The sequence below is a fragment of the Podarcis filfolensis genome (genome assembly GCF_964270895.1).
Source record: "Podarcis filfolensis genome assembly, chromosome: 10".
Lineage (NCBI taxonomy): Eukaryota > Metazoa > Chordata > Lepidosauria > Squamata > Lacertidae > Podarcis > Podarcis filfolensis.
This window is the reverse complement of record NC_139612.1, coordinates 71,496,318-71,518,303: the sequence shown is the minus strand read 5'-3', so window position 1 is coordinate 71,518,303 and position 21,986 is coordinate 71,496,318. Positions and strand designations below refer to the sequence as shown.

At 48.1% G+C, this 21,986-nt stretch overlaps 2 protein-coding genes across 2 annotated transcripts; both read left to right on the top strand.

Moving 5' to 3' along the window:
* The first annotated feature begins 2,986 nt into the window (after positions 1–2,986).
* On the top strand, positions 2,987–8,155 carry LOC310742903 (uncharacterized protein). Its single transcript, XM_083572712.1, has 2 exons — positions 2,987–4,956; positions 5,495–8,155. Exon 2 carries the CDS (start codon positions 5,656–5,658, stop codon positions 7,999–8,001), a length of 2,346 nt encoding a protein of 781 aa, XP_083428838.1. The 5' UTR covers positions 2,987–4,956; positions 5,495–5,655; the 3' UTR covers positions 8,002–8,155.
* Positions 8,156–14,043: 5,888 nt separating this feature from the next.
* LOC310744082 (uncharacterized protein) lies at positions 14,044–20,924 on the top strand (the record flags this gene model as incomplete). The annotated part of the gene is made up of 4 exons (XM_083574824.1): positions 14,044–14,189; positions 15,526–16,852; positions 17,389–19,922; positions 20,827–20,924. The coding sequence occupies exons 3-4, from the start codon at positions 17,516–17,518 to the stop codon at positions 20,922–20,924; spliced, it is 2,505 nt and encodes an 834-aa protein (XP_083430950.1). The 5' UTR covers positions 14,044–14,189; positions 15,526–16,852; positions 17,389–17,515.
* Between the last annotated feature and the right edge of the window lie 1,062 nt (positions 20,925–21,986).

Sequence of the window (21,986 nt, the reverse complement as noted above, 5' to 3'; positions counted from 1 at the left end):
TAATCTTTGTTGGAAGCCACCCAGAGTGGCCGGGGAAACCCAGCCAGATGGGCGGGGTACAAACAATAAATTATAATTATTATCAAACATGCCCTCCTAAGATTCAGGGTTTGGGAGCACTTCAGTAGGAGGAAAAGAGGCACTCCAGCAACAACAAAATTCCTTCCACACCAGCCTAGTTGCTCCAAGCTCAGTCTAGCTAAGTGGTGGTGAACCTACAGTACGCATGCCAGAGTGGGCCCTCTCTGTGGGCACGCTAGCCATCTCCCCTGCAGTGCCATTCCTGGGTGGCTACAAAGTGGGCTCGCCCCCTCACGCCTCTGTGGGTGGGAATTGCCGCCCACATAATTGTCAGGTGCAGTTCCCCGTCTGCCAATCAGCTGATTTCCAGCTGTTCCGCTCCAAACCCCCCTTGTGTTTGGTGTGATTGGTCAGTGCCCCTATCAGGTGATAGTAAGCAACGTTAGCGTTAGTTGGCTGCGTCCAGGACTTTTCTGTAATGCAGTGGTACCTCGGGTTACAGATGCTTCAGGTTACAGACTCCGCTAACGCAGAAATAGTTGTTGTTTAGTCATTTAGTCGTGTCCTACTCTTCGTGACCCCCTGGACCAGAGCACGCCAGGCACTCCTGTCTTCCACTGCCTCCCACAGTTTGGTCAAACTCATGCTGGTAGCTTCGTATTGTAGTAAGAAATGACGAAGTTGTCCGTGGCGACCCAGCGCCATCCACTGAGTCCACAGTGTACGGACACCAAATCACAAGTTGAATGACCTTATTCCAGTGGTTTCCAAACTTTTTTCAAAGAGGGCCAGATTTGATGAAGTGAAGGGCTGTGAGGGCCAACCAAACTTGTTGACCTTTTTTAGGACTGAAGTTCTTGAGCTTTTTTTCTTCTTCTTAGGATTGAAGTTGTTGAGGTCTTTTTTTTTTTAGGATTTTCCCCCACAAAATAAACCGCCACAGAGACTGGATTACTTTATTCCTTGCATGGGCGGGGGGGGGGGGAGCCTCTGCCCGCAAACAGATCAACAGCTGGCCTTGCTTTCTTACTGGCCTCTTTGTGTTACCTCTGACGGGAGACACAAGGGATGAATTTTACCTGGATGTCTCGTATGTGTGTGTGTGTGTGTGTGTGTGTGTGTGCAAAAGTCAGAGCCCCATTTTTCCCCGTAACGCAGGAGTCACAGAGTCCAAGCCGCTGCTCAATATGCACCAGTACCTAAAACACGGACGGATCTAATCTCGCGGCGTGGGGTGGGGGAGGGAAGGATTTTGCAATGTAAACATTTTGGGGAGCGAGACCCCACTTTGCGAGTGGATTGCCGGGATCAGCCCCTCCCCCCTCTCCTGATCCACAGACGGAAGAGGGGAGGGGGAAAACCTTCCTGTCTCTCCCCCCAATTCCTCCCCTCCCCTCCCGGCACATCCTTCTCTCACCCCACCCCCCACAACCCCAAATCCCGCCCCCATCCGTTGCACCCATTTCTTCTACTCCTCGTCTTCCTCCTCCTCACCATTCGGCTTCTGTTCCGGGAATAGGGGGGGGGGGTGAGCTCCCTCCCAAACGGCCTGCTTCTCCCGCAAGTGGAGCTTCTGCGCCGGATTGCTGCTCTGCCCGAAGATCTAGGGGCGCGCTCTTTTGGAAAGCGGGGGCGGGGCGTCATGGGAGGGGACCCCCTCCCCCACGTCGACGTTGCAGGGAAGGAAAGGAGAATCGGGAGCGAGGACAAAGAGGTAAAGGGCTCGCGGGGGGGGGGGAGAAAAGGACCCAGAGACCCCCGCCAGCTCCCCCGAGCGCCTTCCGTGGGGTCTGGATCCCTGCGCGCGTGCTGCGAAGGGGGCTTTCCTTGGCCCCTTAGGCGCCTTGGCAGGGGCGGACATGGGGAACCTACGCAGGGAGTCCCCACGAGGGCCCCCTTGCCCCGTTTCCCCCGCGCAGGCATCCCTGGGGTCCTGTAGGCTCCGCACGGATACAGGCGGGCCATGAAAGGGTTAACGGGCATGAGGGACGCCTGGATAGAGACCCCCCCCCCCGTCCCTAATCTGCGCGTCTTGGGGTGGCCCCTCAGGATGGAAAGATGGGGGGGATGAGGAGTGAGCCGCGCCAAGGGGGCCTCTGGGTGCAGGGGAGACTCTGGGACAGAGGGAGGGAGTTGAGGAAGTGGGGAGGGGGAGCATCCCTGGGGCAGGGAAGTGCAGCAAATTGGGGGGGGGATAAGAAACCGTCTTTGAGGAGACTTCTCCATGGTGGCACCTGCGGGGATTCTCTGGAGGGGCCGCCTCGCTTCTCCCTCCCACCCAAGAATCGGCCACCCCTTCAAGGTGACCAGAGAGGGATCCCTGGAAAGTGAGGGGTCGTGTCCCCCCCACCCCTTCCTTCCTGCAAGCTCCATCCTCTTCCCACCCCATGAGCCCCCATAAGCCCCTGCCCTGTCCAGGAAGAGGGGAAGGGAGAGGTCTTCTCAGAAGCAGCTCTTCGTTTCCACAATCCCACCCAGGAAGCAGCCAGAAACCTTTTCCTCTCTCTCAGGCTTCCATCTTTAAGTTTCTCTTCCACTGCCTGGTTCCAGTACAAAGAAAAGACAGTAAAACATCAGACATTAAAAACCTCCCGAAACAGGGCTGCCTTCAGCTGTCTTCTAAATGTCAGAATGTTGCCCATTTCCTCGCCCTCTGCCTGGTTCCCTATAACTTCGCTTCTTGCAGGAGAGGAATCGGCAGAAGATCTTCGAAGGAGGACCTCCCTGTCCAGACTGAGCGATGTTGGTGGAGATGCTCCTTGAGGCCTACAGGGTCGAGGCTGTTGAGGGCTTTAGGTTGCAGATCTTGCTGCTCCATAACAATCTATTTCAGCAAATAAATTTATTACTGAAGGCAAAGAAGCATAACAGGATAAAAAAAAAGCAAAAACTTAACTTACATAAAACCATAACTTAGCATACCAAAAGCACTCAAGTAAGAATCACAAAAGCAGAGTAGAGAAATAGCAGTCTAGGAAGTGGGACCAGGTGCCTTTCAATACTGTAATTTATAAACAATTAAATGTCAGAGTAACCTTGGGACTGGATAGCAAGACAGGCTCACTCCAGTTTAAACCAGCTTCATCTGGTTCCCCAAAACAAGAAAGGTTCTTCATAACCTCATAGCAACTTATCCCACCACCAGCTCTCAGCAGAAAGGAAACTGCCGAGTTTCAGGAAGCCTGCATTAGATCAATAGTTTTCTATGCCTGGAAAATGCAGCCATGCCACTTAAAGGTCAGCACCAACAGTTTGAATTGTGCTTGGAAATGTGCTGGGAGCCAGGGAAGGTCCTTTAGGGGCAGTGATATGTGGTCTTGGCGGCTGCTCCCATTCAGTAGCACTTTCTGGGTCACCTTCAAAGGTAGCCCCATGTAGACCACATAGCAGTAGTCCAAGCCGGAAATAACCAGAGCATGCACCACTCTGGCGAGACAGTCTGCGGGGAAGGAGGGTCTCAGCCTGCGTTCCATATGGAGATGCTAGACAGCTGCCCTGGACACAGAAGTGATCTGCACCTCCTTGGTCAGCTGTGAGTCCGAAATGACCCCTAGGCTGCACACCTGGTTATTTAGGGGCACAGTTGCCCCATCAGGACCAGGGGGTCCCCCACACCTGCCCATCCCCTTGTTCCCCAGGGACAGTTCTTCTGTCTTGTCAGGATTCAAGCTCAATCTGTTAGCCACCATCCATCTTCAAACCACCTCCAGGCACCAACACAGTGCATTCACCACCTTCACTGGTTCTGATTAAAATGAGAAGAAGATCTGGGTATCACCCAAATATTCGTGAACACCCAGCCCAAAACCCCTGATGATCTCTCCCGGCAGCTTCATATAGATATTAAAAAGCATGGGGGAGAGGATGGAACCCTGAAGCACCCCACAAGTGAGAGCCCAGGGGTCAGAACAGTCATCCCCCAACACCACTTTCTGGACATGGCCCAGGAGGAAGGAGGGGAACCACTGCATAACCATTTCCCCAGCTCTCCTAGAGGTTCCAGAAGGACACCATAGCCAAAGGTCTCCAAAGCCACTGAGAGATCCAACAGAACCAGGAAACAGCTTTCCCCTCAAACTCTAGCGCATCGGAGACCATCAACCAGCACAACCAGGGCAGTTTCTGTCGCATGATGAGGCCTGAATCCCAATTGGAAGGATAATGGTGGCAGAAGCTTTCCTGCTCCTGCACCCCCAAAAGCTCCAGGCACAATATTTTCATTAGCTTTGAAGGGGCCACCGGATACTTGGTGGTCTTTTCTTCAAAAGGCAAATATTTTGAATACTTTTAGAGTGACATATGATGTACATAGCGCTTCTGTATTCCTTGTTCCACATCGGAGAGACTTTGATACACAGGTCTGAGCTCATCTCTCCCGCTGAAACTGCTGTGTTAGCAACTTTTCTTGGGCAGTGTGTTTGGGGGGTCCTGGGCTGCCTAGACAACAAGACCCCCTTCTCAGCCTGGCTAATATGTTCCCAAGGAAAGCAGAGCAGTCCGTTAGGCACCAGCTTGGCTGCAGGAGTGGCTGGAAGGAGGTGTGCAGGACACCATCCAACCGCCTTAGAGACTCCACTCTGGATTTGTATAAGTTTCCCTAAATTGCCTTTTCGTCTCCTGAAAATAACTCACGAGGCAGCAAAGTATTACGACCAGAGGTTTCCTTCTCGATGGGCTTCCTTCCCCGATTGATGAGCCCCATCTGCCCTTCACTTTCCTCTGTAGCATGGGCAGAATCTGCCTTCTTGACTGTGGGATTCACTGTTGTTCTCATCCTCTCCATCCACCAGGGCCTGCCTTCACCTGCAACAGAATTCCCTAATACACCAAGGATTTGAGACCCATCAGGTATCCTCACCTGGTTTAGCCGGCCGTTTGAAGCCATTCCTGGGATTGTGGCCCCTGTTGCATGCTGATAGCTTCTGGAAGAAACAGGTGAGAGCTGAGTGCAGGGTGGGGACCAATGGTGGGTAGATTACCCCAGAAGGTGGACAACATGTCCCCCACCAAAGGTACAAACGCTCCCCTAACACCCCATGAGATTGTATGATTATGATATTTAAGACAGAACAGGAATAAATTCATGTCCCCAGAAATAACACAACTTCAGTCCATCAATAAATCAATAGTATATATTCAAGGTACTACATATTCCACTAATTACAGTTTATCTATTTGCCTTGAATATCCTGCTTTTCAGTGTCATTTTAGGATAGTTTTCCATCAGAAGACGGGCACGAGATCAGACAGCACATCATTCTTTAAAAAATCAAGCTGCTTTATGAACATTGATTGAGGATTATGAAAGTTGCTCATGAATTACTATCATCTGATGACATTGCAACTTCATTTCCTAAAAATTGGGAACATTGGTTATGAGGTGAGGGATGTAGGAGATGTTGAAAAAGGAGAAGGTGGTAATGGAGCTTGATGTGTTCTCTTTCCCTTAGTTCTCTTCCTTGAAACCCAACAGGATTTCCTTTCCTCCGACTCTGAAGAAGGAAATGGAGAAGACAGTCAAAACTCCAGGAAATGGGGCACCTTTCGTTTCATCAGGAATAGACATTAAAATGTGTGAAATGTGGAATATGCTTCATTGAACGACCTCCAACAGGGGAGAAACCATTTAAAGGTATGGAGTGCGGAAAGAGCTTTAGTGATAATGGAAAACTTAGAACACATCAACGGATTCACATGGGGGAGAAACCATATAAATATATGGAGTGTGGAAAGAGCTTCAGTCAGAGTGGACACCTCAATATACATCAACGGACTCACACAGGGGAGAAACCATTTAAATGCCTGGAGTGCGGAAAGAGCTTCAGTTTCAATGGAAACCTTAGAACACATCAACGGATTCATACAGGGGAGAAACCATATAAATGTATGGAGTGTGAAAAGAGCTTTAGTGATAATGGAAAACTTAGAATACATCAACGGACTCACACAGGGGAGAAACCATATAATTGTACAGAGTGTGAAAAGAGCTTTAGTGATAATGGAAAACTTAGAATACATCAACGGACTCACACAGGGGAGAAACCATATAAATGCATGGAGTGCGGAAAGTGCTTCAGTCAGAGTGCACACCTCAATATACATCAACAGACTCACACAGGGGAGAAACCATATAAATGTATGGAATGTGGAAAGAGCTTTAGTTTAAATGCAACTCTTAGAAGACATCAACGGACTCACACGGGGGAGAAACCATTTAAATGCCTGGAGTGCGGAAAGTGCTTCAGTCAGAATGGAGACCTTAGAACACATCAACGGACTCACACAGGGGAGAAACCATGTGAATGTATGGAGTGTGGAAAGATCTTCAGTAAGAATAGAAACCTTAGAACACATCAACGGATTCACACAGGGGAGAAACCATACAAATGCATGGAGTGCGGAAAGTGCTTCAGTCAGAGTGCACACCTCAATATACATCAACAGACTCACACAGGGGAGAAACCATATAATTGTACAGAGTGTGAAAAGAGCTTTAGTGATAATGGAAAACTTAGAAGACATCAACGGACTCACACAGGGGAGAAACCATATAAATGTATGGAGTGTGGAAAGAGCTTCAGTCAGAGTGCACACCTCAATATACATCAACAGACTCACACAGGGGAGAAACCATATAATTGTACAGAGTGTGAAAAGAGCTTTAGTGATAATGGAAAACTTAGAATACATCAACGGACTCACACAGGGGAGAAACCATATAAATGCATGGAGTGCGGAAAGTGCTTCAGTCAGAGTGCACACCTCAATATACATCAACAGACTCACACAGGGGAGAAACCATATAAATGTATGGAATGTGGAAAGAGCTTTAGTTTAAATGCAACTCTTAGAAGACATCAACGGACTCACACGGGGGAGAAACCATTTAAATGCCTGGAGTGCGGAAAGTGCTTCAGTCAGAATGGAGACCTTAGAACACATCAACGGACTCACACAGGGGAGAAACCATGTGAATGTATGGAGTGTGGAAAGATCTTCAGTAAGAATAGAAACCTTAGAACACATCAACGGATTCACACAGGGGAGAAACCATACAAATGCATGGAGTGCGGAAAGTGCTTCAGTCAGAGTGCACACCTCAATATACATCAACAGACTCACACAGGGGAGAAACCATATAATTGTACAGAGTGTGAAAAGAGCTTTAGTGATAATGGAAAACTTAGAATACATCAACGGACTCACACAGGGGAGAAACCATATAAATGCATGGAATGTGGAAAGAGCTTTAGTTTAAATGCAACTCTTAGAAGACATCAACGGACTCACACGGGGGAGAAACCATTTAAATGCCTGGAGTGCGGAAAGTGCTTCAGTCAGAATGGAGACCTTAGAACACATCAACGGACTCACACAGGGGAGAAACCATGTGAATGTATGGAGTGTGGAAAGAGCTTCAGTAAGAATAGAAACCTTAGAAGACATCAACGGATTCACACAGGGGAGAAACCATTTAAATGCCTGGAGTGCGGAAAGAGCTTCAGTTTCAATGGAAACCTTAGAACACATCAACGGATTCATACAGGGGAGAAACCATATAAATGTATGGAGTGTGAAAAGAGCTTTAGTGATAATGGAAACCTTAGAAGACATCAACGGATTCACACAGGGGAGAAACCATGTGAATGTATGGAGTGTGGAAAGATCTTCAGTAAGAATAGAAACCTTAGAACACATCAACGGACTCACACAGGGGAGAAACCATATAAATGTATGGAGTGTGGAAAGAGCTTCAGTCAGAGTGCATGCCTCAATATACATCAACAGACTCACACAGGGGAGAAACCATATAATTGTACAGAGTGTGAAAAGAGCTTTAGTGATAATGGAAACCTTAGAAGACATCAACGGACTCACACAGGGGAGAAACCATTTAAATGCATGGAGTGCGGAAAGAGCTTCAGTCAGAATGGAAATCTTAGAAAACATCAGCAGACACACAGGGGAGAAACTGTTTAAATGTATGGACTGTGGAAGGAGCTCCAGTCAGAGTGGAACCCTTAATTTATGTGAAGAAACTCACACAAAACACAAACCTTATAAATATCAAGAAAGTAGATAGAGGTTCAGTCCGGGTGGAAATTCTAAATCAACAGTTTCACGGACAGGAAGAACTCTACAAACCATCAACAGACTCAAAGAGGAGAAGCAGTTTAAATGAAAAGATTGCAGAAAGTGCTTTATTTACAATGGAGTGTTTAAAGAAAACCCAGAGACTCTCAGATGTAAGAACCCATTTAGATGTATGGAGTGTTGGAGGTCTTCCTCTCAGAGTCCACTCTTTTCTTCACAGAAATGAACTCATAAGGAAATCAGACTTTGACACATGTTGTGTATGTGAAGTTCTGGTTTTTTATGTGTAAAACTCTATCGTAATGAAATACTGAAGGCAATGTCAAACAATGTGATTATGATCTAAGATGTAAAGTACCTTTTGATAGAGAAGGGGAGAGGGTGAATATGGATTGCTGTTTGTGGGTGAGGATTAGGGCTGGGCGATATATTGTCCACACTGGTTTCTAGACCACGTCGTGATAACCTTTCAAAAACAATTGATATGGCAACATACCAAGAATCACAGTGTGTGTTTCCAGGATGCCCATTTGCCTGGAAGCTGCCGGCAGAAAGCTTTGCTTCGTGAAGTCCCTGCAGATGCAAAGTTGCTGACTTCTCTCCCAGACGACAGGAAGCGAAAGACACACATCCATTGCCCTGTGTCCTTCCTGCCTCTTTCCTCCCTTGCTCCCTTCTGCCGGTTTGTGTGCCTGACTTAGATATCCTGTGTGCTGTATTTTTTTACTGCTGAAACTGGGTTTGCTCTCAGGAGCAAAGTTTTGTGCCTCACTGGGGACCCACTGAGAACTGTGTGCTTTGAAAGCTCCGTAAACTATTACTGAAGAAGTAGAAGTCCTGCTGCCTCTGTGTGTTTTTTGACATCAGCGTGGGAATTGCTCTACACGTGGCCCCTACCCCACTGATAATTAGCTCATGCCCTGGAGTTGCTGTACTCAAGCATGCAAAATGGGTGCATATGTGTGTGACTGGTTTTTGCACCAAACTTTCTCACCCCCACCACGTGTGATCTCCAAACTCTGCTTCTTCACCAGAACTTCTCCCTTCCTCCTACGCGTTCTGAATAAAATGTAAAATACTGTAATTTAATGGGAGATTTCCCCCAAGCCTTATTGCAAGAGGGGGAAGGAGGGGCTGCAGGTACCAGGGAAGTCTCCTGGGGGTCCCATCATCACTCAAGAACCCCATGGGGCAACCCCAGAGCTCCTGCTTATTCTGGGGTCTGGAGAAGATAGTACTTTTCTATAGTCCCAGAAGTTATTATTCTTCCTGCCAGAGGACCAGTGTGCATATTATTATCGTACTGAATTTACTGTTGTTGCTGCTGTTGCTGTCATGGGCTGGCTGGGTGAAAGAGGGGGAGGCACCAGCTGGGAAACCCCCAAGGGAAGAAGGCTCAGAGTCCGGATCTTGTCTGCCCCCAAAGGCTATGAAAACTCCTAGGTCTGGCCAATAAAGGGCTAATTTGGTGTTACGGGGGAGGGGGACCCAGGTGTGAGGCTCCTCAGCCACCCAGCTTGTTGGGCAGAGCCCGTGGGTCCCTGCGGAATAAAGGAAGGAGTCCGGCCACCAACCGGAGCAAATAGCTGTAGACCAAAGTTTATTACGCAACAGGTCCAAAGGGGAATTGTACCCTGAGGATGGGGTGACAAGGACTTTTAAAAGTTTCTATCTTATCCCAGCATGCAGTTCGTGGAGCATCATCACTACATCATCACTACATCAGAAAAGGGGAGGGTTATACATGATTCACATAGGAGGAATGTGTCAGGGGAACAGGCAAATACAGGATATGTACTGGGAAGTACATTCTAAGCACCTACTGCAAAAGAATAGAACTTTGGTTTGCATAGTCTGGCACCTGGGCAAGTCCAGAGGAGAGCTTTTGCCCAGCGATTGACACCTATGAGTACCTTCCTACCCTCCCGCTTGAGGGATTATGGCGGGGACAGAGTGGTTTCCAAGCCCTTAGCCAATGACGCAAATTGGTGGTGGAATGAAGAGAATTGTTGAAACCAGTGATTTTCTATGAATTTCTAAGCGTTTTTGGCTATTCACAATACAGACAGTGGGTTTGGAAATGACTTGACTTGGCCTCGATACATTGGATCCAGTTTTATGAGTGGATCACAAGGTAATGAGGTTTCGATGAACTTAGTCCATTGTTCTCTCAGCAGGACCTGTTGTCACCTTGTCAGCGCTCGTTGAATCATGGAAGATAGCTGCGCTGAGCAGCTCCTGCAGAGCCATAGCATTGCTGGGATTGGCTGAAGGGCTAGATTTGATTGGTCAGGACGCATCCTCATGCAAATAAATTGTCCATTCATAAAATACATTGTTCGTTCATACTGCTTGCCTGTATATAGCACCGGGATACGCGGTCACAAATGGTGCTTTATTCTTGGGGTGTTGGGGTTTTGTGTGGTGCTTGGTGCAACGTTGTGAAAGGACGAGGGGAGCCCTTGTATAGCGGGGTTACCTTGAGGTCATTGCCTCTGACCCTATGTGGTTTGTTGTTGTTGTTTAGTCCTTTAGTTGTGTCCGACTCTTCGTGACCCCATGGACCAGAGCACGCCAGGCACTCCTGTCTTCCACTGCCTCCCGCAGTTTGGTCAGATTCATGTTTGTAGCTTCGAGAACACTGTCCAACCACCTCGTCCTCTGTCGTCCCCTTCTTCTTGTGCCCTCAATTTTTCCCAACATCAGGGTCTTTTCCAGGGAGTCTTCTCTTCTCATGAGGTGGCCAAAGTTTTGGAGCCTCAGCTTCAGGATCTGTCCTTCCAGTGAGCACTCAGGGCTGATTTCCTTAAGAATGGATAGGTTGGATCTTCTTGCAGTCCATGGGACTCTCAAGAGTCTCCTCCAGCACCATAATTCAAAAGCATCCATTCTTCGGCGATCAGCCTTCTTGATGGTCCAGCTTTCACTTCCATACATCACTACTGGGAAAACCATGGCTTTCACTATATGGACCTATGTGGTTTACTCGGGAGTAAACCTCTGTTTGTATGCCCCCCCCATTCCATAACAGTGGGAACCATTGGGGGCCACATTGATTATTTCGTTTTCACCTCTCCTCTGGAAAAGTGCTCTTTCTTTTGGGGTTTGATTACTTTTGCCTCCTTCAGTGCCCACTGCACCATCAGAGAGGTACAATACTGTCCTTTCAACTTCTGTAGCCACGTAGGGCTCTCTCTCAGGACCGCTACACAGGAGTCTGTGTATGCAAACTGCTCCAAACAACCAGGGTGTTTTGTCACGCTTCAAAAGACCTGGTTGGTTAGGTCCAGGTCTCACTGGGGCTCATGGGGGGGTATTCTCAAGGAGTTCTCAGTCGTTTGGGGTTCATCGCTCCACCATATTTGCAATTGAATTTGCCAAAATTATTCACCATGCCTTGTAACGGAGTCCGTTCCTCCTGCGAGTGTGACCCCCCCTTATGCCCTCCTGCTTAAGTTGTTACACAAAAGGGACTCCCTGCCCTTCCAACATGTTGCAGATAAAATACAGTAGTACCTTGAAAAGAGACTATAGAAAGAAAAAAGACTCATAAATAAATGCCGCCCTCGGCTGCCCGTCAGTCCTGGGCAGAGAACTCGCAGTTGTGCCAAGGGGGGAATGAGCCCGATCTCTGCAGCCCCCAGCCCTCAGTCGGAGAGGAGCCTTCAAGCAAAACACAAAGTGAGAAAACTCCTCTTTCCTCTCAGCCTCAGCCCCTCTTGGCCGAGATAGAGACAATAAAATACATAGACACACACAGAGCTGGGAGCCTGTTGTTGCTGGGTGTGGGGGTGTTTTCCTCTCTCTCTCTCTCTCTCTCTCTCTCTCTCTCTCTCACACACACACACACAAACACACAGCTGGCCCTCCAGCCCCAGCTCTCCTGGCTGAGCTGGAAACACAAGTCTCAATGCAAAGCACAGAAAAAGAAAGCTTTCCCCTCAAAAATGTGCATTTTAACTACTAGCAAAACACACAGAGCAGCCCCCCCCCCTTTGCCTGAGACACACACACAGAGCCACAGCCCAGGGCTCCCTTCATTTCAAGGAATGGGGGTATTTTGCTTGCTGCGGGCAGGAGTCACAATCCTGTCACATTGCGGGGTGTCAGGCTTTTAGGCAAGGGGGTGAGGCTTGGGTGGGCCAGTCCTGTTCACAGTGAATTCTCAGTCCTTTGGGGTTCATCGCTCCACCACAACCCCACTTTCCCACACCTTTTAACTACCCTCCTCCCCAAAGCACCACAATAGTATTCACACATCCCCCTAGCTGCAAGGCTTTCCTGAGCTTCGCCTTGGAAAGTATCAGGATTCAACCCACCATCCCGACGGATTTCTGTCTTGACTGCCCCTCCCCACTTCCTGGATTTAACAGCAGCAATACCTAAAACACGGATGGATCTAAGCTCGTGGCGTGGGGTGGGGGAGGGAAGGATTCTGCAATATAAACATTGTGGGGGGGGCACCCCACTTTGCAGTTGGATTGCTGGGATCAGCCCCTCCCCCACTCTCCTGATTCACAGAAGGAAGAGGGGAGGGGGAAACCTTCCTCTCCTCCCCGCCCCCCAAATTCCACCCCTCCCGGCACATCCTTCCCACACCCCGCCTCCGCAAACCCCAAATCCCCTCCCCAATATGTTGCTCCTCCTCCTCGCCATCCGGCTCCTGCTCCGGGAATGTGGGGGGGGGGAGAGCCCCCCTCCCAAACTGCCTGCTTCTCCCGGAAGTGGAGCTTCTGCTCCGGATTGCTGCTTTGCGCCGTAGCTCTAGGGGCGCGCGCTTTCGGAAAGGGGAGGAGGGGCGGCAGGTAAATCCCCCCCACCCACGTGGATGTTGCAGGAAAGGAAAGGAGAATCGCGAGCGAGGACTAAGAGGTAAAGGGGTCGCGGGGGGGGGGGAGGCGAGAGAAGGATCCAGAGTCCCCGCCAGCTCCCCCAAGCGCCTGTTGTGGATCTGGATCCCTGCACGCGTGCTGCGAAGGAGGTTTTCCTTGGACCCTTAGGAAGCCCACCCAGGGGATCCCACGAAGCCCTCTCGCCCAATTTCCCCGCGCAGGCATCCCTGGGACTCTGTGGGTTCTGCGCCGAGATAGGTGAGCCATGACGTGAGGGACGCCTGGATAGAGACCCCCCTGTCCTCCCCTGCTCGTCTTGGGGGGCCCCTCCGGACGGAGAGACGGGGGGCGCAGGGCGTGGGGTGAGCGACGCCAAGGGGGGCCTCTGGGTGCAGGGGAGACTCTGGGACAGAGGGAGGGAGTCGAGGAAGTGGGGAGGGGGCGTATGCCTGGGGCAGGGAAGGGCAGCAATTGGGGGGGGGAGAGCTAGGAAGACCAGTCTTTGGGGAGACGTCTCCGTGGTGGGGCCTGCAGGGAATCTCTGGAGGGGGCGCCTTGGCTTCTCCCTCCCACCCAGGAATCAGCCACCCCTTCAAGGTGACCAGAGAGGGATCCCTGGAAAGTGGGGGGTCGTGTCCCCCCACCCCTTCCTTCCTGCAATCTCTATACTCTTCCCACCCCATAGGCCCCTGCCCTGCCCAGACTGTTGCAGGAATGCAGGAATGTATGTATAGGTTGGGGAGGGGGTTGCCCCTCCAGCAGATATCATGCACATGCAGCCCACCACCAAAATCAGCACCATCACTTTTGTGACTTTTGTGATTTGTCCCCACAATCATCCCAGTTTCTTCCTATCTATTCAAAGGGCCTTTGTTGCACAATACCAAATGTAAGAAGTCACTGATAAATGTCTCTATGTACTGGCTCACTGGGGTAACTTCAGAAATTCATATATGCATGTGAGCTCATATACTCAGCAGCCCCTCTGCCTGAGTGATAATCCCTGGCATCCTGATACCTGAGTGCCAGACAGGTAGCCATGACAAAAATAACAAACCCAGATGAAGACAAAAGGGTGGGATTAACTTGGCTGGGAAACAGGTCAGGGAGGACAATGGATGGCCAGTCGGGGGTGGGGCAAAGGCCAAAGAAAAGAGGCCGACCCCTTTGTCCAAGCCCCTTTTGGTTTTCTTCCTTCCAGGATCAGGATCCTCAGGAGTGTGTCCTGGCAGCCGGATTAAGGTAAGTTCTGGCCTGATTGGAAGGGACATGGCCCCTCCGCCAAGTTAGGGTGCAATTTTGTGGCTATTCTTTCTGGGCGGGGGGCCAGCTAGGCCGCGGGGGTGGCCTTCTTGTTTTTGTAGCGGTGGGGGGGGGATGGCTCCCCCGAGGCCGCCATTCGCCACCCTCCAGCTGTAGACCACATTTCAGCTGTTTCCTTTTTGCAGGCGTGGGGGAGCATGGCCGTGGGCTCCACTGGCCATGAATGGTGGTGTGCGACCCCAGACATAGGCCACTCGGCAGCTTTTAATTCTGCTGACGCCGTTTTAAACAACAGGCCGCATTTCTGCCATTTCCTTTCTTGTTGGGGGGGGGGGATAAGTCAGGCTGCATGGTGGTCATGTTTTTTTGCACTCCCCCCATCCCCCCCCTCATCTCGCACTTCTGCTCCTAGCAGGGAAATGTAAATATCTCTTTTGTTACACTTGATGGGTGTTTGGTGGAGGGCAAGGAGAACTATGGGGCAGGGTCCAGGATGCTCAGATTACTGCCACCAGACCTCCCCTTTCATGATGTAAACATGATGTAGTTTGGGGGGGGTGTAACATTGGCATCAGCAGCTAATAAGAGTTTGGGTTCTCTTTTGTTTGGGGCTTCCATCTTGTTCCACTTGGTGGCAGGTGGGAGTCCTGTCACGACAGTCTTCAATAAAGACCAAGCCTACTGGCTGCTGTTTTGCTCTGGTATTCCTGGCTGGTGTCCTTGTTTTTTGTCCAAGGGAGCCCTCAGATTTCTCCGTTAACAAGACACACCTTCCTTCCTGCAAGCTCCACCCAATTCCCACCCCATAAGCCCCTGACCTGTCCATAATAATAATAATAATAATAATAATAATAATAATAATAATTTATATCCCGCCCTTCCCAGCCGAAGCTGGGCTCAGAGTAGCTAACAACAATCAAAGTAACACAGTTTACATATAATCACAATCAGTTAATTAAAATGCATTCTAAAATCAATTCAATTCAAAATCAAAATCAAATTAATGGTAGATACAGCGGTTTTGCCAAGTCCAACCTGGAGAGGACAGGAAAATCCCGAGAGAAAGTGGGCGGGGGGGGGGCTTCTTAGAAGTGGCTCTTTCTTTCCGCAATCCCCCCCAGGAAGCAGCCAGAAACCTTTCCCTCTCTCTCAGGCTTCCATCTTTTAAGTGTCTCTTCCACTGCCTGGTTCATTGAGGCTGAGGATAATGTACACCTGTCATCAGAAACAGGGGTGCAGAACCTATTTAATTGATCTCAGGATTGATATAGAAAGCGCACCTCAAAAGCATTTCTGATCCTCTTAAACTTCGAAGGCAATGTCAGAGTGACTGACAAGGTGAGATAAAACCCATCAGCATCCAATAATAGCCATTGCATGAATCTGCCCAGTCAAAGGACCCATTTTCATGATAGACAGTGCCTGTGGCTGGAGGCTCTACATGCTCTACATACAGGCCAAAGACTGCCAGTATTAGCACAGACGAGGTGTCTGACACCCTCCCCCCCAAATTGACAGACTTTGTGTGAATGAGAGTTTGTGGGTGGGATTATTGTTTATGGCAACCCTGTTGCTCCTACAAGGGAGCACCCAAGGGTCTGAACCTTCATCCCCCAACACCAAGTTCTGGACATGGCCCAGAAGGAAGGACGGGAACCGCTACAAAGCAGGGCTGCCAGCTCCCCTAGAGGGTCCAGAAGGATACCATGGTCAAAGGTCTCCAAAGCCGCTGAGAGATCCAGCAGAACCAGGAAACAGCTTTTCCTCTCAGCCTCTAGACCATCGGAGATCATCAGTGACAGCAACCAGGGTAGTTTCAGTTCCATGATGAGGCCTGAATCCCGATTGGAAGGATAATGGTGGCAGAAGCTTTTCTGGTCCTGCACCCCCAAAAGCTCCAGGCACAAGACTTTCATTAGCTTTCAAGGGGCCATACGATACTTGGTGGTCTTTTCTTCAAAAGACAAATATTCTGACTAGTTTTTAATTGATGTATGATATAAACAGCACTTCTTTTTTACATATTCCACATTGGAGAGATTTTGATACACAGGTCTGAGCTCATCTCTCTGCCTGAAACTGCTGTATTAGCAGCACTGCCTGGGCAGTGTGTTTCGGGGTTCAGGGCTGCCTAGACAACAAGACCCCCCTTCTCAGCCTGGCTTATATGATCCCAAGGAAAGCCGAGGAGTACGTTAGGCACCAGCTTGGCTGCAGGAGTGGCTGGAAGGAGGTGTGCAGGGCACCATCCAACCGCCTTAGAGACTCCACTCTGGATTTCTGTAGGTTTTTCTCCATAGCATTTTCTTCTCCTGAAGATAACTCAATAGGAAGTGAGGGAGTGTACCAAAGTATTACGTCCAGAGTTTTCCTTCTCGAGGACCTCCCTTCCCTGGTTGATGATCCCCATCTGCCCTCACTTTCCTCTGCAGAATGGGCAGAATCTGCCTTCTTGACTGTGGGATTCACTGTTGTTCTCATCCTCTCCATCCACCAGGGCCTGCCTTCACCTGCAGCAGAATTCCCCAACCCACCAAGGATTTGAGACCCTTCAGGTATACTCAACTGGTTTAGCCGGCCGGTTGAAGCTGTTCCTGGGATTGTGGCCCCTGTTGCATGCTGACAGCTTCTGGAAGCCACAGGTGAGAGCTGAGTGCAGGGTGGGGACCAATGGTGGATAAATTACCCCATAAGGTGCATGACATTTCCCCCACCAAAGGTACTACCGCTCCCCTAACACCCCATGACATCGTATGATTATGATATTTAAGACAGAACTGGAACAAATTCATGTCCCCAGAAATAACACAACTTCAGGCCATTAGTGGATCAATACAATATTTTCAAGGTACTACACATTCCACTAAGTACAGTTTATCTATTTGCCTTGAATATCCTGCTTTTCAGTGTCATTTTAGGATAGTTCTGCATCAGAAGACAGGCACGAGATCAGACAGCAAATCATTCTTTAAAAAATCAAGCTGCTTTATGAACATTGATTGAGGATTTTGAAAGTTGCTCAAGAATTACTATCATTTGACATTCCAACTTCAGCTCCTAAAAATTGGGAACATGGGTAGGATGTGAGGGAATGTAGGAGACGTTGAAATAGGAGAAGGTGCTAATGGAGCTTGATGTGTTCTCTTTCCCTTAGTTCTCTTCCTTTAAACCCAAACAGGATTCCCTTTCCTCCCACTCTGAACAAGGAGATGGAGAAGACAGTCAGAACTCCAGGGGATGGGTCACCTTTGGTTTCATTAGGAATAGAAATTAAAATGTGTGAAATGTTGAATATGCTTCATTGAATGAGCGCACATAGTTCACATCAACGACCTTCAGCAGGGGAGAAAAGACTTAAAGTTATGGAGTGTAGGAAAAGTTTCAGTCAGAGTGGACACCTCAATATGCATCAACGGACATACACAGGGGAGAAACAATTTAAATGTACAGAGTGTGAAAAGAGCTTCAGTCAGAATGGAGACCTGAAATTACACCAGCGGATTCACACAGGGGAGAAACCATTTAAATGCATGGAGTGTGGAAAGCGCTTCATTAAGAGTGGACACCTCAATATACATCAACGGACTCACACAGGGGAGAAACCATTTAAATGCATGGATTGCGAAAAAAGCTTTATTGATAATGGATCCCTTAGAAAACATCAACGGACTCACACAGGGGAGAAACCATATAAATGTATGGAATGCGGAAAGAGCTTTAGTGAAAGTGGATCTCTTAGAAAACATCAACGGACTCACACAGGGGAGAAACCATTTAAATGCATGGAGTGTGGGGAGAGCTTTAGTGATAATGGAAAACTTAGAAGACATCAACGGACTCACACAGGGGAAAAACCATTTAAATGTATGGAGTGCGGAAAGAGCTTTAGTGATAGTGAAACCCTTAGAAGACATCAACGGACTCACACAGGGGAGAAACCATTTAAATGCATGGATTGCGAAAAAGGCTTTAGTGATAATGCATCCCTTAGAAAACATCAACGGACTCACACAGGGGAGAAACCATATAAATGTATCGAATGCGGAAAGAGCTTTAGTGAAAGTGGATCTCTTAGAAAACATCAACAGACTCACACAGGGGAGAAACCATTTAAATGTATGGAGTGCGGAAAGAGCTTTAGTGATAGTGGAACCCTTAGAACACATCAACGGACTCACACAGGGGAGAAACCATATAAATGTATGGAGTGCGGGAAGAGTTTTAGTGTTAGTGGATCCCTTAGAAAACATCAACGGACTCACACAGGGGAGAAACCATTTAAATTCATGGAGTGCAGAAGGAGCTTTAGTGATAGTGGATCCCTTAGAAAACATCAGCGGACACACACAGGGGAGAAACCATTTAAAAGTATGGAGTGCGGAAAGAGCTTCAGTTTCAATACAACCCTTAGAAGACATCCGCGGACTCACTCAGGGGAGAAACCATTTAAATGCATGGAGTGTGGAAAGAGTTTTAGTGATAATGGAAAACTTAGAAGACATCAATGGACTCACACAGGGGAGAAACCATTTAAATGTGTGGAGGGTGGAAAGAGCTTCAGTCAGAATGGAGACCTTAAATTACATCAACAGACTCACACAGGGGAGAAACCATTTAAATGCATGGAGTGTGGAAAGAGCTTCAGTTTCAATGCAACCCTCCGAAGACATCAACAGACTCACACAGGGGAGAAACCATATAAATGTATGGAGTGCGGAAAGAGTTTCAGTCAGAGTGGACAACTCAATATACATCAACGGACTCACACAGGGGAGAAACCATATAAATGTATGGGGTGCGGAAAGAGTTTCAGTCAGAGTGGACACCTCAATATACATCAACGGACTCACACAGGGGAGAAACCATTTAAATGCATGGATTGCGAAAAAAGCTTTAGTGATAATGCATCCCTTAGAAAACATCAACGGACTCACACAGGGGAGAAACCATATAAATGTATCGAATGCGGAAAGAGCTTTTGTGAAAGTGGATCTCTTAGAAAACATCAACGGACTCACACAGGGGAGAAACCATTTAAATGTATGGAGTGCGGAAAGAGCTTTAGTGATAGTGGAACCCTTAGAACACATCAACGGACTCACACAGGGGAGAAACCATATAAATGTATGGAGTGTGGAAAGAGCTTTAGTGATAGTGGATCCCTTAGAAAACATCAACGGACTCACACAGGGGAGAAACCATTTAAATGCATGGAGTGTGGGGAGAGCTTTAGTGATAATGGAAAACTTAGAAGACATCAAAGGACTCACACAGGGGAAAAACCATATAAATGTATGGAGTGCGGAAAGAGCTTTAGTGATAGTGAAACCCTTAGAAGACATCAACAGACTCACACAGGGGAGAAACCATTTAAATGCATGGATTGCGAAAAAAGCTTTAGTGATAATGCATCCCTTAGAAAACATCAACGGACTCACACAGGGGAGAAACCATATAAATGTATCGAATGCGGAAAGAGCTTTAGTGAAAGTGGATCTCTTAGAACACATCAACGGACTCACACAGGGGAGAAACCATATAAATGTATGGAGTGCGGAAAGAGCTTTAGTGTTAGTGGATCCCTTAGAAAACATCAACAGACTCACACAGGGGAGAAACCATTTAAATGCATGGAGTGCAGAAGGAGCTTTAGTGATAGTGGATCCCTTAGAAAACATCAGTGGACACACACAGGGGAGAAACCATTTAAAAGTATGGAGTGCGGAAAGAGCTTCAGTTTCAATACAACCCTTAGAAGACATCCGCGGACTCACTCAGGGGAGAAACAATTTAAATGCATGGAGTGTGGAAAGAGCTTTAGTGATAATGGAAAACTTAGAAGACATCAATGGACTCACACAGGGGAGAAACCATTTAAATGTGTGGAGGGTGGAAAGAGCTTCAGTCAGAATGGAGACCTTAAATTACATCAGCGGATTCACACAGGGGAGAAACCATTTAAATGCATGGAGTGTGGAAAGAGCTTCAGTAGGAGTGGACACCTCAATATACATCAACAGACTCACATAGGGGAGAAACCATTTAAATGTATGGAGTGTGGAAAAAGCTTCAGTTTCAATGCAACCCTCCGAAGACATCAACAGACTCACACAGGGGAGAAACCATATAAATGTATGGAGTGCGGAAAGAGTTTCAGTCAGAGTGGACACGTCAATATACATCAACGGACTCACACGGGAGAAACCATATAAATGTATGGAATGCGGAAAGAGCTTTAGTGAAAGTGGATCCCTTAGAAAACATCAACGGACTCACACAGGAGAGAAAACATTTAAATGCATGGAGTGCGGAAGGAGCTTTAGTGATAGTGGAACCTGCAGAAAACATCAACAGACTCACACAGGAGAGAAAACATTTACATGCATGGAGTGTGGAAAGAGCTTTAGTGATAATGGAAAACTTAGAACACATCAACGGCCTCACACAGGGGAGAAACCATTTAAATGCCTGGAGTGCGGAAAGAGTTTCAGTCAGAATTTTGGACCTTCAATAACACCAGTGGATTCACACAGGGGAGAAACCATTTAACTGTATGGAGTGTGGAAAGAGCTTTAGTGAAAATGGAACCCTTAGAACACATCATGGACTCCCACAGGTGAAAAACCATATAAATTTATGGAGTGTGGAAATGTCTTCGATCGGAGTGGAAATTTTAGAAAACATCAGCAGACTTACATTGGAGAAACCATTTAAATGTATGGAGAGTGGAAGGAGCTTTAATGATAATGGAAAACTTAGAACACATCAACGGACTCACACAGGGCTGCAGGCAGAGTGGAATCCTTGATTTTCATCAACAAACTCACACAAGAGACAAACCATATAAATGGCAGCAAAGGAGATAAGAGTTTCGGTCCTAGTGAAAGTCCTGCATCAACAGACTCATGCACAGGAAGAACTTCAATATTTGCCACCCTACAAACTATCAACAAACTCAAAGAGGAGAAGCAGTTTAAATGGAAGGATTACAGAAAGAGCTTTAGTTATAATGGAGTGTTTAGGAAACATCTAGGGAGTCTCACAAGGGAGAACCCATTTAGATGTATGGAGCACGGGACATGTTCCACTCAGAGGAAATCCTTCTTCCGGCTTCAGGGCCCAGCTGAGTGTTGTCATTCTCTCCAACTAAGTAACTCCTGTCTAATCTGCTCTCTGTCTGCATCTCTCCCTGCTTCTGAGACCACTGGAAACGAGGGGGGGCATTTCTCCCCCTCCAGCTCCTCTTCTGAGGAAAGCTGATCTGCCTGAGAATGGATTCCCCCATATTTGGCTTCAGACCATTCCCTGACAAAACACATTGCCCTGTGTCGTTACTGCCTCTTTCCTCTCTTGCTCCCTTCTGCCGGTGTGTGTGCCTGACTTAGATATCCTGTGTGCTGTATTTTTTTTACTGCTGAAACTGGATTTGCTCTCAGGAGCTAAGTTTTGTGCCTCACTGGGGACCCAGTGAGAACTGTATGCTTTGAAAGCTCAGTAAACTATTACGGAAGAAGTCCTGCTGCCTCTATGTGTGTTTTTGATGTCAGTGTGGGACTTGCTCTACACGTGGCCCCTACCCCGCTGATGCTTGGCTAAGGCCCTGGAGTTGCTGTACTCAAGCATTCAAGATGGGTATTTGTGTGTCAGACTGGTTTTTGCACCAAACTCTGTGTACTGGTCCAGGGGGGAGGTTACTGTGGGGCGAGGTCCAGGACCGGAGTCGAGGGTCGGCAGACAGTCCTCCACGGGCAAAGCGGGGTCCACAGCGAGGGGCCG